This window comes from Protomyctophum parallelum (assembly GCF_964188405.1).
Source record: "Protomyctophum parallelum genome assembly, chromosome: 4".
Lineage (NCBI taxonomy): Eukaryota > Metazoa > Chordata > Actinopteri > Myctophiformes > Myctophidae > Protomyctophum > Protomyctophum parallelum.
In genome coordinates this window covers 27,164,090-27,182,285 of record NC_139700.1, presented here as the reverse complement: position 1 = coordinate 27,182,285, position 18,196 = coordinate 27,164,090, and the positions used below count along the sequence as shown (strand labels likewise).

Here is an 18,196-nt window from a genome sequence, read left to right as displayed (position 1 = left end):
ATGGAATGTCTACACACCATGTCTTGTAGCCTACAAGTCACAGCAAGAAAGCTCCAGACACTACCCAGTCACATACCTGAAGAAGACAGACATTTTTGTAATAATTTTTCATGCTTTTAAGTTGATATAAAATTTTGCTTAATGGAATTTCTGATATTCCACTCAAAATGCTAGAGGGGCCGGCTTTAAACGTTTCCACAATTTAGACGTTGATCGGGCTACCTACCAGACCTTTAATATTATTTTTCAGGAATTAAAAAAAGTCATGTTAATAGACTGTTTAGTCCCACCTGGATACCCGAGTTAGAATCATGGATCAATGTGCATTGGTCGGTGCCATTATTAAAACGTCCTGCCATTAATCAGATTGGTTGTTTCAACTTGTTTGTTACCAACAACACTGTAGGCTACGTATAAATAACCCGGCCTAGGTGATTAAAAAACAACAGCATGTGTGTTGGAGCATTTTCGGGAGTGGCTTTTCTCTTTGGTGACCTCGGGTTGCGCCCTCCTGCGCTGCGCACGCACTACAGACACTAGGGTGAAAACACAGGGGTAGACAATGGATGCGTGAGGACGGAACAGAAACCATTATACCGACTCAATAAAGCAACGGCGAAGACTTAGTTTTAACTTGGTTCAAGACAAGTGAATGAAATATTATGTCTAATCGCATCAGACCTGGATACTGCCGCCAGGAGGTGAACAAGACCACATGGGAGGTACCGGAGCGGTACCGGGACCTGAGGCAGGTGGGGACGGGAGCGTATGGTACCGTCTGGTAAGTCTGGCACTGGTCCTAAAAAACTTTTTCTTTTCTTCGACCTCTCAGTTTGGGCCACCCACCCACCACGGACTCCCAACTGCGAGTGTGTAGGCTACAGATGGCTCATGGAACCAAATGAACCCTCCATCTGTACAGTTACTCGTAAGTCGTAAGGGTTCATTTGGGTCTTAAACTATCAATCAATCATTTAAGATAAGTGTCAGTGATAATGATGTTTAAGAACAGACGGTGGCACTGCTGGATATAGTTTATTATTCATTCATTATTGTTCAATTCAGACAGCACAGCACTTAAACAAAGGAAATGTAGCTTGCCTTGTGCGGTGTGAGTGAGCCTACGGTATATATATTCGGTCCGTACCACGGTGTCGCTTTGTGGATTCACAAGAACTGATTCACAATCACAATAACACGAGCTGATCATCTTCAAAACAAACAACGGACGCGTGACATGAACATTCAGTTCTCGACTCCAAGCAGCCGGCTTGCTTCACTTCCTTGTATGAGTAGGCTAGTACTTCACAGTTCACACACAGCATTGATCGAAGAACCGTTCACTGTCATGTTTCATGTATACATATGCTTTTGAAGAATGCCTCTGTGCTTCGAATAATGTATCATCATTATGCGATAAAATTGTACTTTACACGAACATTTTCCACACAAATGAGCAAGAAGCTGTCCATAATGGTTTATTAAGCAGCCATTCGCCACCTTGCGTGCTCACACTGCTCAGTGCTCACACAGACTGGGGTCCCTTATTGTGCTCTCACTCTCATCAATGATTAAGATCGTGGGCGTAGCCTTTTGTGCTGGAATCCGGAACTTATTTGAATGAATACAACATTATTTCAAATACGGTAATTGGTAAATAATTTATTTAGAGTATTATATACTAACGTGGTTGGTTCTCAAACCCTTTAATCTAAAAGTTTGGAAATGGGTTGTGCCAGGGACCCCCATCCACGATTTGTCAGACTCATTACAATGTTTCCAAAAATATTGTTGTAGAAATGTTGTATTATAGCAGATCTACAAGCACACAACTCGTCCAACGGTAAATTGAGGCTTTAAAGCTGCTGTGGAGCCCTGGAACCCCTAGACGGGGAGCCAGCCTTCCAAAATTGTTGTAAAGTATGTCATGACATACTTTTATTTGTATTTTTTATTTTAATTTGGTCATTAAGGTCCACAGAATGAGAGGTCTGCTCTGCTGGAAATATCGCGAAGTTATGGCCATTTTTGTATACCCCACCATAGACAACCAATATAAGGCAAAATGTCATCATACTTTAAGTAGCATGTGACATGTCAAACTATAGGGGGTATTCATGATTCTGAATCCATTCAAAGCATTAGTTTTGCACGAAAAATACTCCTTGGCCTAAATTCGGCTATATCCACAATCCACGTGCCCAAATGTGCTGACCTCTTCACATTTGTGATGACGGCTATCGCCATGTAGGAATGGAGAGTGAACACCCGCCATTTTTAGGCCAAGGAGTGTTTTTCGTGCAAAACTAATGCTTGGAATGGATTCAGAATCATGAATACCCCCTATAGTTTGACATGTCACACGCTACTTAAAGTATGATGACATTTTGCCTTATATTGGTTGTCTATGGTGGGGTGTACAAAAATGGCCATAACTTCGCGATATTTCCAGCAGAGCAGACCTCTCATTCTGTGGACCTTAATGACCAAATTAAAATAAAAAATACAAATAAAAGTATGTCATGACATCACAGGTCCTCTCAAATTTTGGAAGGCTGGCTGGTACGATGAAATTTGCCTTATAGCCTATTGGTTGTCTATGGTGGGGTATACAAAAATGGCCATAAAAAAACACAAATAAGGTCATGACATCACAGGTTAAACCTTAACCGTTGAGCTTTTGGGCCTGTGGCTCCACGGCTATAAGGACTGTGGACTTCACTTTATTGATAACCATTGTTTTCTCTCTTTCAATATTTTGATTGGTTTTTAACAGAATCATACATACAGTCATACACATTACAAAGACACATGAAAAAATACATAAAACAAGACATAATCAACAACATGCAAGCAAACGGCAATCTTTTCAATACTTGCATTAAAACTATTGAATAAAGCAAAAGCAGCAGTCCCATAATGCAGTTGTACTTATTCATATATTTGTCACCCCCATACAAATTACTCTTTTCCATTCTTCTTTTAAAAATCACACCCGTGTGAACTGATTGGTGCAACTCCCCTCTCCATTGCATTGTTTTATCTTTTTACCGAGGCCAAGTTCTTTTCATCCAGCAGTGGTCCTAACTCCTATAATCATTTTCATTTTTCACTTGTCTTACACTAAGAAATGTAGCCTATTCAATGTCAGCTTCACTTTATTGTCATGATATCAATGTGGTGTGGTCCATGACATGAATCTGTTTGAAAACCCCAGAGCTACAACACAATAATCCTATGACTCAAGACTGTGGCAGTGCATGAATTCCTTAGACCAGTTCTTCAAGTCAAGAACAACCATATAATAGCACTTGACATGAGCGAACCTGCAGGCTATAAATGTTTGTTTCCCACTACTTATAGGTTGCCTGTAGCACATACGTTATGAATGAAGGAAGAATATATATATATAGGGCAGCGATTCCCAAGCTTTTCTGGCACATGGCCAACTTGAAAATATGGAAAGCGTTCGCACTTGGCAGGCCACCCTGGCCCACACAGGTTTACTGTGCCTTACTGGCACAGTTATTCAACATGAGCCTGAGGCTTGTGTTGAATAACGCTCATCTTACTCTCAGCATTTAGATTTAATAAAAAATCATTTTCATTATATTATTTTGATTAAGCTTTTGAGCCTGTGCGTGATATGCACGCCCTCGGTCAAGCAACGATGAATACCGTTAGATCGATGATATATTAGATTGTTGCTGTCGGGAGGAAACCTCATAACAATTTTTTTGCATAAATCAGTGATATTGAAGTGAACCCCATTTACGGCTGTGTGTTTTGAAAATATTTAACCAATGGATAGTAGTAAAAAGTGCTTTGGACAAAACCTCTTACAGTAACTCCATTGGACCCTCAAACTGTCTGCTAAAACAACTAACTCCACCACCTCTCCCCCTCTCATGAAGTGTGTGTGTGTGTGTGTGTGTGTGTGTGTGTGTGTGTGTGTGTGTGTGTGTGTGTGTGTGTGTGTGTGTGTGTGTGTGTGTGTGTGTGTGTGTGTGTGTGTGTGTGTGTGTGTGTGTGTGTGTGTGTGTGTGTGTGTGTGTGTGTGTGTGTGTGTGTGTGTGTGTGTGTGTGTGTGTTAATGTATATATTTTTTAAATGTTTTTTTTTGTGGCTTTCGCCTTTATTTTATATGTTTTATAGAGGGACAGACAGTAGGCTGGGGGGGAAGACATGCAGTAAAGGCCGTCGGGATCGGGAGTCGAACCCACGGCACACTGCCAGACTGGATAACCATCCAAGGTGCCTGGACCACTGAGCCATGGCCCAGGCGTTTTAATGTATTTTAATGTATTTCTGCTTCCAGCTCAGCTGTGGATTCTAGAACAAAAGCCAAAGTAGCGATCAAGAAGCTTCACCGGCCCTTCCAGTCTGAGCTTTTCGCCAAGAGGGCCTACAGAGAGCTGAGGCTTCTAAAACACATGAAGCATGAAAATGTGAGTCTCACAGTAGGATCTTAGTTCAGTGGTCCAGGGCCCCTGCAGACAAGCTGCTATCTGTAGACTGGTCTAATGGCCCACGGCCACGCACACGCTTAAGACAACTTGCTGTCATGATTGTGCTTAATTTGTTTATTAAGCTGAATTTAAATTATAATGTCTAAGTGACATGGCTTCATTACTGTATGTATACAATTTGTCTCTGGTTCAGGTCATTGGCCTAATAGATGTGTTCACTGCTGATCTCTCTCTGGACAGATTTCACGATTTGTAAGTACAAATTGTTTTTCCATCACTGCAGCACACATAAAGATTTAATTCCTTATGACATTGGACCATGTACTGTTTGAACATTCAGTGGATTTTCTGTGGTGAGTTTTCTCTGGGGCTTGGAAGCCTTTTGAGCTGCATTGAAAACAGGCAAAACAGTGAAAACGGTGACATCTGCTGGCAAATCCCATTGACATATATGGGATTTGCAGGCTGTGACATCACAAACAGCAGGAGAATCAGTCCACTTGTTTGAGCCAGAAAACCCCAGACCACAGAAAGTCTACTGAATCCCTTTAAAGTTAGCACCGGCAGACTGATGGATAATCTTTAGCCTTTGTACTGCACAGCTCCTGAATTATAAATGCATGTACTGTATTTTCCTTATTCAGTTATCTGGTAATGCCCTTTATGGGGACTGACCTGGGGAAACTCATGAAGATACAGAGGCTCTCAGAAGACAAAGTTCAGTACCTTGTGTATCAGATGCTCAAAGGGTTAAAGGTGAGGAACTCTGATGTCTGCTCTCTCACAAATGCAAAATGTAATATAGTTGAATTCACTTTTGATGATTCAATCCCTGTTATATATTGTTTTACTACAGTACATTCATTCTGCTGGTATAATTCACAGGGTAAGTAGCTTTGGTATTTATTTTCAACATTCATGTGTTTGCATGTCTTGTGTCTACATTGGCACATGTAGCCTGCATTTTATGTGGTACTTGGGTTTAATTGCGAGAATTACACAACTTACACAGTGTCACTAACTAGAATCGACTTGATGTTTTCTGGTACTGATTGATTGATTGGATATTTTATAGAGGGTATGCGCGTGACATCATCCTCAGGAACGCCTACTGAGTGTCAAAAAAATCTTTCTGGCCTTGACAGCCCTGAGCTCATACATCCAAACAGAAAAGTCCTATCTGATTGCATTAAACAATGTTAAACAATGTTAAACTCACTTTGCCACTCAATTTGCTATTCACTTTATACATTCGCATACCCTCTATTGACAGTTAAAGAGTACAGCAGCAGGTGTTGACACTAAGGTCACATTCCCACCTAATACTTTGGTAGACTCATGCGTATGGGCGGAGATTTTGGGATTCTTGCATATTTAATTTGCTGCGGTTTGCCTTCACACTGCATGTCATCCGCAGCAATTGGAAACGCAGCAGGGGGGACCTTTATCAATGTGTTCCATTCATAAACTAGCCTACACAGTGAAATATATGGTGATAAAATTATACTCGCAACGTGCATGTGTCGTGCCGTCTGGGACTGGACCCCCCCCCCTCCCAGCTCTCTCGCTCTCTCACTATACGCATGCAGCCACGCACTTTTGGGCATGAAGGCACAGCGCTGAGCGCACTGATATAACAGACAGCAGCGCAAAATGTTTACAAGTTTATCGAGATGAAAGTCCCTGCTCCCCAGTCCCCACACAGTGACAGCACTCCATGTTTACGGCACAGACAGACAGACAGACAGAATATTCTGTAGGCTATAATACACTGCAGTGTTTTTATGTGTTTTCTTAAGCAATTGATTAATGTACTCGTCCTCATTTCGATCAGGGCTTGTCTAGTATCCACGGTAATGGGACATCTTTGCACTGCGTAAAATATGCCTTCTCCGTCTCCAACTGTGTTCAGCTCCTCACCCGCCACATTGTTTGCTTCATTTCCTTTATTTACTGCGGATTGCATTCACACCTGCACCGAATCGTAATCAAGAGCGATTGGAAGCGAAGCGAAACCCCCGTTTTTGCTCGGAGTAAAATGCGGTTCTTTGATACGCATTACGATTCGAATGAGCCTTCACACCTGCCAAACGAAGTGCACTTTCTGAAAATGCGCAGCAGGATTCGTTTTAATCGCAACAAAGCTCTCTGGTATGAATGTGACCACACTAAGGGTTGCCCACCTGCCCCTAAGGTAAATAAAGCTTTCAGGCAAGTGGGGTCGGGAAATGCTCATTTGAGAGGGAACTCAACCTTCTATAAGCACAGTCGAGATCAAGGTTCAAGGTTGTATTTTATTGTTACATCTTGTGTACAGGTACATAAGAGTCTAACTTATTTTTGTTTGGCATTCTATGCATTCAGCAGCATAGATAATGACAGCGAAAATATCAGATCAAATATTAGAGTGCAAAAAAGAAAAGAGTATACCAGAATCAGAATAGGCTCGATGTGGTGTTTGGTTGCTAGGGCAAGATATGTCTAAACACAAACTTGGCCAGAGCGTTCAGTCTTCTGGTCTGAAATGTAAAATACGAGCACCGTTTACCTATAATGTGCTGTTTTCACTCTTTCACTCACTTAAAGATATAAAATAAGTGTTAAGACCTGTTTAAAAAAGGCTAATTATTGTCAAAAAAGACTAGTTTCCATTGTGATTCATGTAAACATTCAACATGTAGACGAGCAACTAAACAACACAAACAGCAGAAAGAACAAATTAAGAAAATATGCAGACATACAGATCTATTTATTCTTGATTTCGGTTCATTGTTTTGTATGGACTCTTGCAGGACCTCAAACCAGGAAATCTTGCCATCAACCAAGACTGTGAGCTCAAGGTACAGTGAGTAGTGGTCTGGTATCAAAATCAACTCTCCATGTGTCAATGTATATTTTGTATCAACACTTTACTTGTGATGTTATAGCTGAGAAATGGACAGCTCTTCAAAGGGAAACAGATTTTTAACCTGGATTTCACTGCTCTATTGCGGATGTGAAAATAGAGATGGACCGTAGGCTGATTGAGATTGACCTGTGCCTTGGGAATGAGCTCTCTGCACTCACATGAGGAAGTGTTATGTTAGATTAACCCATTCTGACATGAGTTCAGATTCTGAAAATGTCTTCTACATCCTGACAGTTTTCCATTCTGACCTGAGATCAGATTCTAAAAATGTCTTCTACTACGTCAGTCGTTCTTCGATTTTCAAAAATAGCAGACCTACGAGTGGCGCGCTATGAGCTTGTAGATCTGCTATTTTTCAATAGCTAAAGCACAACATAATGCTAACACCAAAAGGGGTTCCCGCCCAAAATGGGTTAAGTAGATTTCCATATGTACTCTTCAAAAAAGAACGATAGATTTCATGTTAAACATCAGTTGGTGTAGCCATGGTTCACAAACTTCAAATGGTACTCGTAACTTCTACAGATGTATGGTATGCGTGTCTTGCATGAGTGAGTGTTAAGTTAACCACTTCCACTTTAACTCGTCCATCAGATTTGTCATGATACGTGAGTTTGTAGATCGGCTGATTTCAAAATGTTGGGGAAACGTCTCAAAACACTTTTGAATAAGACTATATGCGTTTATGGTATGTGCATTACAGGATCTCTCTCTCACAGTCGTCTCAACTCATCACACCTGCACATGAGTCTTGTTTCGTGAGAGCAAACCCTGAAAGCATGGTTGTAGGGCTGTCACGATTATGATTTTACTTGATGATTAATTGTCACTAATCAGTCAATAATTGCAATTAACATTTCTGTTGTTTGGCTTTTAGGCTTCTTAAACAAGATGTGCACAGGGCAAATCATTAACATTAATAGTGGAAATAGCCGATCTACAAAAAAGAAAAACGCATCATGTTTTGTGCTTTGCAGATGTGCTATTTCCACTATTTTTGGAAACTATATGAACATTGGAACGTGGAAAATGATTATGCAAAAATATAATAATTGCAAGTATCTAAAATAATTGTGATTAGGAAACAAAATGTTTACAAATGTAATTGTAATAATAGTTTTTTCTTTTCATTTTCATTTAATCATTTTTCATGTCCCGTTAGATCCTGGACTTTGGTCTGGCACGGCAGGCAGACAGCGAGATGACGGGATATGTTGTAACTCGCTGGTACAGAGCTCCAGAAGTCATCCTCAGTTGGATGCATTACACTCAAACTGGTAATCATCTGCTATTTGCTGCTGTTTCACATGGTGTTTTGTAAGTGAGCTTTTGAAGTCGGCTTACTCAGCTATGCCTTAGGGCAGAACAAATTAAAACCACCAAATAGAAAAACAAACAATCCAAAATAAAAACAAATAGGAACTTTTTTGCAAGAATTACTTGCGCAAGCTGAGCGTGCAAGTAATGTTGTTAGTCAGGTGCTATGATGCGTATGTCCCTTAGCAGCATATGATATGACGTCATATGCTGGCACGGGACATACGGAAGCAGACCGTGCAGGTATGTTTTCCGTCATGCTACGAAGCGCAATTAAAGCATAGAATTTGACACACACAATTTCTGTGCAGGCATATTGATTATCCACTAGGTGGTGCTCTTTTATCACCATTCAGTTACTGTTCAATTACTGTATATATTTATTAAAGGTATGTTACTGTCTCTACTCTCTACAAAAAATAAAATAAAATAGGCACCACCTTTTTTATATTTAACCCTTTGCTAAATGACCAAAACTCTATTTGTCAGTGTGCTTATTTGGGCGAGTGGAGCGCTTTCCAAAAGTTGAGAATAGAAGTTAAAGTCTGTTTTCTGTTGATCGTGTGACACACCATCTGACGTTTTTAGCTTTTTCAGCAGAAAGTGTTCTTGGCAGCGCTTTTTATTTTTCTTCATTAGAGGTGAACAGTGTGAAGTGTGAACACACGCTAATTAGAGTGTGAAATGTCTATTGTGTGTGTGTTTAACGTCATGTGGGCTGTTTTCTCCTCAGTGGACATCTGGTCTGTGGGCTGCATCATGGCAGAGATGCTGCAGGGAAAACCTCTGTTTAAAGGCAATGACCGTATCCTTTTATCAGCCTGTCCCTCTGCCTGGAATCACAGGGGTCACAGAAGTCAGGGGTGAATATTTCTTATAACTGGGGGGGACGGGACACAGTACAGAACAGATACAGAAGAAAGAGATACTACCAAGGGGGAAAAAAGGGTAGTAATGTACAGGGATATACTCTGTGTAGCCTATGTATCTTTAAATTTGAATAGCTCCTTTGGGAAATTGCTATTAGACGTAGGTCTGTAAATTTAGAATGTTGTTTTCCAAAACAGCTTGTACGATTTGTACAATAATTTGGGCCGTGTGTGAATATAATATTGGAACCTTGACCCCTGCCTGTGGTGCCTTAGACCTTGATCAGCTTACTGAGATCATGAAGATCACGGGAACGCCAACTCAAGAATTCATCACCAAATTAGAATCTCAGGATGTGAGTTCAGCACATGCTACCACAACACATGTATGACACCGGCACGCACCGGAAACAGCCGACTGTGTGACAGAACATCATTTAGGCTTCACACATGCACATTCATTTTTATTCATCCACATGCTCACACAGAAATGCACATCGCTATTTTTGGTTTTTAGAGCTATGCATTTAAATGTATAACAAGAAAAGATGACATATTTCACTAGCTGCACGCACGCACGCACACACGCACGCATACACACACACACACACACGCACTGGGCAGTAACATCATATAACCATACATAATAACCACACTAATAAGTTTAACCACATTATTATGGGGTGAACATTTGCCACAATTAGCTGCAGCTGTACAAGAATATAATAATGTAATGCAATGCGTAGTGATCTTGTAGATTGGCTATTTTTGACACACACACACACACACACACACACACACACACACACACACACACACACACACACATATTTTCCCTTCGTAGCCAATGTAGGGCTATAGTGTAAAACCTGTTGGGTAAAATAGCCTGTCTACAAGCTCATAAAGAATGTGCACCACAATGCATTGACCATTTCACAAACAGTGAAAATACAAAACCACAATAGCAGATGTACAAACTCAAAATGCATTGTGAGAATGTATAATTTCTCTTTTCAATATATGCAACAGGCCTTAGGCGCTTACGTCATCCTGATGTATATTATTATCAGGAGACAGACTATTTGGGCGAGAGGTTGTCAGTCTACTACTATCAATTTACAATTTAGGCATTTAGCAGACGCTCTTGAGCGACTTACATTTAAGCAAAAACAAAAGCATGGCATACATTTAAGCAAAAACAAAAAGCATGGCATACATCACATAATCAAAAGTAGTTATCATGAATCATGTATAAACTAAGAACGTAACAGTGGAGTATCTATGTCAACTATACATACTATACTATATTATATATTATACAATATACCGGTACATGTGTACTATAAAGTGCTATGACTACATAAAATGCAATTCTAGTGCTGTCTACGTAACGAGCTATAAATCTGTCTAAAATAACAATGCTACTATCTAAGTCTACATAAAGGGCTGGGCTAGGGCAAGTGCTACGGGCGATGAAGAGGTGGGTTTTCAGACTACGGCGGAAGATTGGGAGTGAGGCTGCAGTTCTGACTGTGATGGGAAGTGCATTCCATAGTTTTGGAGCCAGAAGGGAGAAGAGTTTGGGACGTTTGGAGCGTTTTCCCGGAGTTTTTAGTGAAGGTACCTCCAGCTTCCCTGCGTTGGCTGATCTGAGTGAGCGGGAGGGTTTAACATGATGAGTAAATAATTGTCACAATTGAGCCTTGTTCGCTTTCCCAGGGAACTAGTATCCTAATGACACTGCTTTAAATGGAGTGGGAACAATGAAGCGTTGCCGGGCTGTAGTGTAGGCCACTATCTTCATTAGCGTTGCACTTTTTGATTGTATGTTGTGGTTGGCACTAGTTGCACAATGCGAAACAAGAGAGAGATTGTACCTGGCAGGCGACAGGTCCACCCAGACCCCCACACCTAGCACCCCATGAGACAATGGCAACATTAGCATTCCTATGGATGAGGCTTGCGCTAATAAATGGACATGCTCTGAATGGACGAGGAGACAATCTGCTTGCCACGAATAGTTCTGGGGTTCGGTCAGGTGGCGCACAATGCAGTGAGCTTGTAGGTAGATGTTAGCAGACGTACAAGCTCACAAAGTGGCTTGGTAATGCATTTACAAAGATGTATGCACATAGCGCAAACAGCCCATGTTTACTGAGCCATGCATGTAATAGACGGACGACAGACACGCATTTGTGCAGGTTGAGAAATAAAAGTGACGCGTGGTTAGCCACACTGTCTCTCTCCCTGTCTGTCGTTTTACATTTTAAAGTCAGTTGTTGTTACTACTGTTGTTACTGTAAGTGAGTTCATTCTCTTTTTTTTTTAAGAGTTTTTTTGCAGCTTACGCCTTTTATTGGTTTTTTTTAAGGGACAGACAGTAGGCTGACAGGAAACGGGAGAGAGATGGAGGAAGACATGCAGTAAAGGCCGTGTCGGGTTCGGGAGTCGAACCCGCGGCACACTGCGACTGGATTACCAGTCGGGTGCCCAGACGGTTACGCCACCGCCTGGGCCAGTGAGTTCATTCTTGTGCATATTGTACCTTAGTAGTGGGACTTTCTGTAGTGGGCTTTGCTGTCTGTCGTGTGCACTGCAGTAGGTTGGGTTCGATGCTGTCGCATCACACACGTTGATCGTTTAATGTCCACATGGCTGTCGTTTAATTTTCACATGCCTAGTGTCGGAGCGTGTATATGTTTGGACTGTTCATTGTGCAGGTTTAGAAATAAAAGTGACATGCTGGCCACCCTGTCTCTCTGTCTAGAGAGGCAGCCTTGACCGTTCATGCCGTTGCTTGCTGTCCCATAGGCCATAGGACTAGGTCGTCACTACGGGACGCGAAAATTGTGTTCATAGGTGGCGAGTCCAAAAACCGGCATGTCATTGGTTGTCGCCCTGCCCGTAGTAGTAGCCGGCAGGGTAAACAAGCGCTCCCTGGGGACTCTCCACCCTAGAGAAACAAATTAAGCCTACGGCAGGCCATAGTAGCCTAGAGAGGCAGCCATGGTAGCATAGAGACGAGGCAGACAATCAGGGACTAGGCTGTCATTACATTTGCCGAAGCCTTATACCAGCAGCGTTTCAAGCAGCTAGTAAAAAGAAAATCAAGAGTTAAAGAATTACACAGTAATTATAAAATATAATTTTAGTGTCATTTAATTTGAGCATCATATTGCATCCTAGTATGCCCTGTGACTATTGCACATGTGACTTGTACATCGCAATGCCAATACTGAAATTATATATTGTAAAGTCCTAGCGCACACATTATGCAGACAAACATGTATTACTAACGTAATCTGGTTGTTGAAATTATTTTATTATTATTCCCTCAGGCCAAAAGCTACATCAAAAGTCTCCCCAAAGTGGAAAAGAAAGACCTTCACCAAGTGTTTTCCAAAGTGAACCAGCAGGGTAAGACATTCTTAAGTAAAAGATAATTAGGGGTGCAGTTAATAACCATTTGAAGTTATCGATATAATAATAATAAAGAAAATAATAGGTAGTTGCAGCCCTAAAGATAATAAAACACACACACACAGTCAAATTCACACTCCATTATCTTTTGTGCACTCATCTCTTCACTCCTTCCTTCCCCAGCCGTGACTGTGCTGGAGCGCATGTTACTTCTGGACCCGGCCAGCAGGGTAACTGCAGCGGACGCTCTGATGCTGCCCTACTTCTCCGAGTTCAGAGAGCCAGAGGAGGAGACGGAGGCTCAGCCCTACGACCACTCACTAGACAACACTGAACTGTCCCTGGACCAGTGGAAACGTAAGCCCTGCCACAATGATCACATACAACCGTTAACGTACGCACTGATCGCAATTATTCGAGATCATCGTGATCGTTTGCATTCATCTGTATAAAATGAATCTGTTGAAATATAGCGAATGTACAAGCTCACAACACATCCCAATTGAACACCGCGCTGTGAGTTTGATCAACTGGATTGAAAAATCGGATTTGGGCTCCCAGACTGAACATAGCCTCATAAGCCCAAACATTTATACTTAATAATATTACTTAGGCATTTATTAATAATATTAATAATATGTACACAATCTACATATTCCGCCGGCTGGCTGTAGTGCGTCCTTTGTGCAAGTCTCATGAAAGCGTGCAGATACGAAAGTTACTTGTCCACAAGCTGCACTAATGCAGGGAATTGTGGGGACAGTAGCCTGTCACAGCCTGTGTGGTTTCTGGTCTAGAGGGGCGGGTGCCGGTCGAAAACAGGTGGTGGATTCTATTCGGTATTTTAGTCCGACGTCATTTTGTAGTCCTATGTTACTTCCGGGTCCAAGTGGCACCAGCTCCCGTCCGCTACTCATTGTAAATAGCAATATCTAAACACGTGAATCTTTTTTCAATAATGTAATTTTTTTGGAAAGGAAGAGGGTTAAAATGGGTCTTAATTCTTCCAACTTGAGTAGAATTATTAATGTTCTGTACAAGTGTCCATGACAAAGAAAACATATGATGTGGAGACAATAAAGACTATTATTATCATTATTATTGAAAGTGGTAACAGTCCATTTGCTCAGTACAATATTTCGGGGACATATTTAGAATGTGTGCAGGGTTGAGTAGTATAAAATGGCGATAGTATTCAGTGTGGGGCAGACAGCCTGTCACAGCCAGATTTGGGAGACCAGTAGCTTTTTTTGTTGCAAGGAAAGCGGTAAAATGAGACATTAGTGGCTGTTTTAGTCTCCGATCGGTTCAAACACCGCTCTGACGGACCCGGAAGTATGTCTGGAGACGGCTAAAATACTGAATTCGTTCACCGATCTGATCAAAGACGTACCCAATTGACGGACAACTTTAGATTTCTTTAAAGTCTCTCTCTCTCTCTCTCTTTCTCTCTCTCTCTCTCATAGGTCACACCTTCACAGAGATTTTGTCCTTCAAACCAGTTCTGCTGGAGACCAGGGAGACCTCACTGTAGGGGGGGGGGGGCTTGTGTTAGGTCACCTAATCAGCATTTTGTGTGTGCATTGAACGTTTAGTTGAAATAACTTCAATTGATTATTGATTAGGTTCACTTAACCTGTGAAGCCAGTACATTTTAATATATCAATATGCTGTTATAATTTCCTGAAATGGCTGGTATCATGTGACATCTCATAGACATAAATACCATAGGGTAGATGGCTGGACGCCTCAATGGCCACTGGGCCACACGTCAACACCACTCCCATACTGTATATGTAATGCTGCCATACTGTATATGTAATGCTGCATTGTACTGAAGAAACATTGGGCTGCAGTAATGTCACTTTCTCTCTCTCTCTCTCTCTCTCTCTCTCTCTCTCTCTCTCGTGCTGTGTGTGTGTGACTGACACACAGCGCAAGTCTAGACAAATACAGCGAGCGAATGGGAGAAAGGAAGGGTACGGACTATGGAGAGCTATTATTTCATAGCCTATTTTAATTCAACATCAGTATACAATATCTTTGTATACCTTGATATGTCTGTCACTGTCAGTTTATGGGCAATCCTGTATGTCTCTTATCAAATAGGCTACTATCAAGTTTCAAACCCCAGTTTTAGGATGTAGTTACAAGTGGTTGCAATAGAGCGCCGAAGTCTTGACGTCACTCGCTCATCCCCTGGTTCAAGGAAGTAATTTCTCTATGGAGAATAAAATCATCTCATATAAGCATTGTGGTCCAAAAATAAACAAAGTGTCCCGGCGAAATTGGGAGGTGGCTTTACGACCGTCAGTCACTCATATTTGTTACCGTCTGTTTCTAGCAAAAATGTAACTAATTCAGCAGTAGTAACATTAGCGTTTTCTCTCAGTCAGTTGATTCTTCATATCCATACAAGTGAAACGGCCGGGATGACATGTTTATTTTTCAAACACAGTTCTTATGAGGCGATCTAAAATCCCCCTATGGGGATTACAATGCAAATAAAACAACATGAACCCGTGGACTTGCGCCCTCTACCGATATTGACGTCAGACTTCGGTGCTCTATTGACCCTTCGTTAAATGTTTGACATTTGTAACAAAACCAAAGCGAGTACAAATTGGTTGAGAGTCCAGGGAGTAGTAGAGACTGAGAGACCTCCTGGTTCAACAGACATGTATGGGGCATACATGCATTTGGAGGCACTGTTCTCCCTACCAAATATGGCAGCTGCAATGACGCATCGCTTCAATGAACAGCAGCGGCCAATGTGCTATCTACATTTCTATATCTATGGGTATTATGGCTGTTAAATGCCCCTACCTGGCACATAATACTAACCTTTCTTCTATGTTCATGGGCATGTTTCATATCTTTACTGTCAGGCAGAAACCTCTTAATGTAAATTCTTTTTTTGTAAATGACCGCCGTACTTCAATTTACAATTTACAATTTACAATTTAGGCATTTAGCAGACGCTCTTAATCCAGAGCGACTTACATTTAAGCAAGAACAAAAGCATGGGAATACATCACATAAAAGCATTTATCATGAGACATGCGTAAGCTAAGAAGGTAACAGACAGTGGAATTTCTATATGATGAAACTATACATACACTATACATAATAAACTATACATATTCACTACTATGCTATACATATGTACTATGGCGTGCTATGACTATATACAATACAATTATAGTGCTGTCTACATAACATGCTATAAGTCTGTGTCAAATGCTATCTAAGCCAACAGAAATACTATCTAAGGGGTTAGGGTAAGTGCTATGGGTCATAATGGAGTCTGAAAAGGTGGGTACTTCATCATACTACAGCGTCACACAAACGAAACGCGTCACACAAGCATCAAAAGTTTCAAGTGCCACGTTTTGAGCTTTTCGATCTGCGAGTTTTGCTATTTTTTAATTTGAATTTTGAAAAGTAATATGAGGTTTCCACCCGACAGAGACGATATAAGGTTTCTCTGGTGTGTCTATGCATTTGTGCCTTCTTGCATTCCAATATCTTGCTTCCTGGATGAAGCAATAGTTATCTTTCCAGATTTCTTGCATATCATGTACAGTACATGAGTAGGCTAGAGTACAACATGTTGCATAACAATATCGCATAATTATTCATTAAAGGTGACGTAAGTGATTCCTTTCCTAAAACACTTAAGTACCAGGTCTTATTCCCCATTTGGCTATTCTGAGTGGCCAAAGAGCATTGACCACGCCTCCAGGTCTTTAGTTTACTCAAGTTAGGGAATAAGACCTGGTACTTAAGACACGCAAAATACAGCCCTTAAGATCTATATGCCGATAATGATCATTCGTATGATAGTGTTTGTTCATTTCTATGATAGTGTTTGTTCAGTAACAGGTCTCCCCAGTTAACTGAACAAACATACTTTAGCAATGATTACTAGGGGAATATAGAGCGATATAGCACACACACACACACACACACACACACACACCTTCAAATAGGACACTTTTGTGATGATACACTGTAGTTGCTTTTGAAATCAACACAAGGTTACTACAGGGCTGGTGTACTGTACACATTTGGGTGTTATATACAGTACATGTTCACAGTAATGTGTTGTAGGCTGTGCGACCTACTTTCATTTGCAACATGATCATGTCTTCCTATGGCCTTTGTCATGAAAGCAATACAACACCAGTAAATCTAACGCATCTAGCACATTCACTGACAAGGTACGCACAAAGCTGCTTTTACATTTTCTTTTAAAACCAAAGTGTACAGTAGATAAGAAGTTTTCTTATTTTATTTTTTTAGTTCATTTCTTTTGCACAAAATGCATTGTTTTTCTTGTAGAATACTGTAATATTCTTTGTATGCTTTTTATTATTAAAGGTTGATTAACTACAACTATGCTCTTTATTTTTCACCCCAACTGAACGGATTCTATTACAGCTATGATAGTGGTCATTTAAATTCTTGTTTTATAGTGAAATCAAACCATAGATACTGGTTCGCCGTGTATTTTGCTCTACATTATGTTGTCTTTCTAGATCAGATGAATGATGATTATTCAACTTGAGGTAAGACTAAATGGCAGCTCACAGAACAAACTAATAATCTCGACCTATTGGCGCTGAGTTGGCGGTGACCAGGATCGAACCCATGACCTTGTGGTCCAAAGACTGAGTAGAGCTACCCGGATTCAATTGCCCCATGAAGAGGGGTCTACAGTAACCGAGTACCATTTAGACCTGACACGACATTCTATAAATGTCTTCTAAATCATGACCATGTTTCTATGTCAGTGGTTCTCAAACTATTTCATGTCGAGGAGCCCCAGGAATTATCTGTATTTGGCAGACGACCCCCATCTGAAAATATGTTGTTCCAGGGACACCCCAGAAGCAATGATTTGAGTTTAAAACGTTCACTGTGAAAGAATATATATTCAAAGATTTGTGCCACATTCACGATTTAAAAAAAATAGCAAATCTACAAGCTCGTAGCGCGGCACTTTTCAATAGCTAAAGTATAACATAATGCTTAAAACACCGAATGGGCTCAAATTGCTCTGACTCAAATTGCTTTGGGTATCTGTACTTGAGTATCACACTCGTTTTGGGATGCTTTAACTTTCACCCCACTACATTTCAAAGATAAATATTGTCAAATATTTCCAGGTAGCACCATGGCAGTGGTTCTTGGGGATCCCTAGAGGTAGG

General features: G+C 40.9%; 1 protein-coding gene across 1 annotated transcript; it reads left to right on the top strand.

Annotated features, from left to right (window-relative positions):
* Positions 1-547: 547 nt before the first annotated feature.
* Positions 548-14,783, top strand: mapk12a (mitogen-activated protein kinase 12a). The gene is made up of 12 exons (XM_083763374.1): positions 548-781; positions 4,319-4,448; positions 4,663-4,721; positions 5,114-5,225; positions 5,326-5,355; positions 7,262-7,309; positions 8,540-8,654; positions 9,428-9,499; positions 9,840-9,919; positions 12,902-12,980; positions 13,167-13,340; positions 14,450-14,783. Exons 1-12 carry the CDS (start codon positions 663-665, stop codon positions 14,515-14,517), a joined length of 1,086 nt encoding a protein of 361 aa, XP_083619500.1. The 5' UTR covers positions 548-662; the 3' UTR covers positions 14,518-14,783.
* The last annotated feature ends 3,413 nt before the right edge of the window (positions 14,784-18,196 follow it).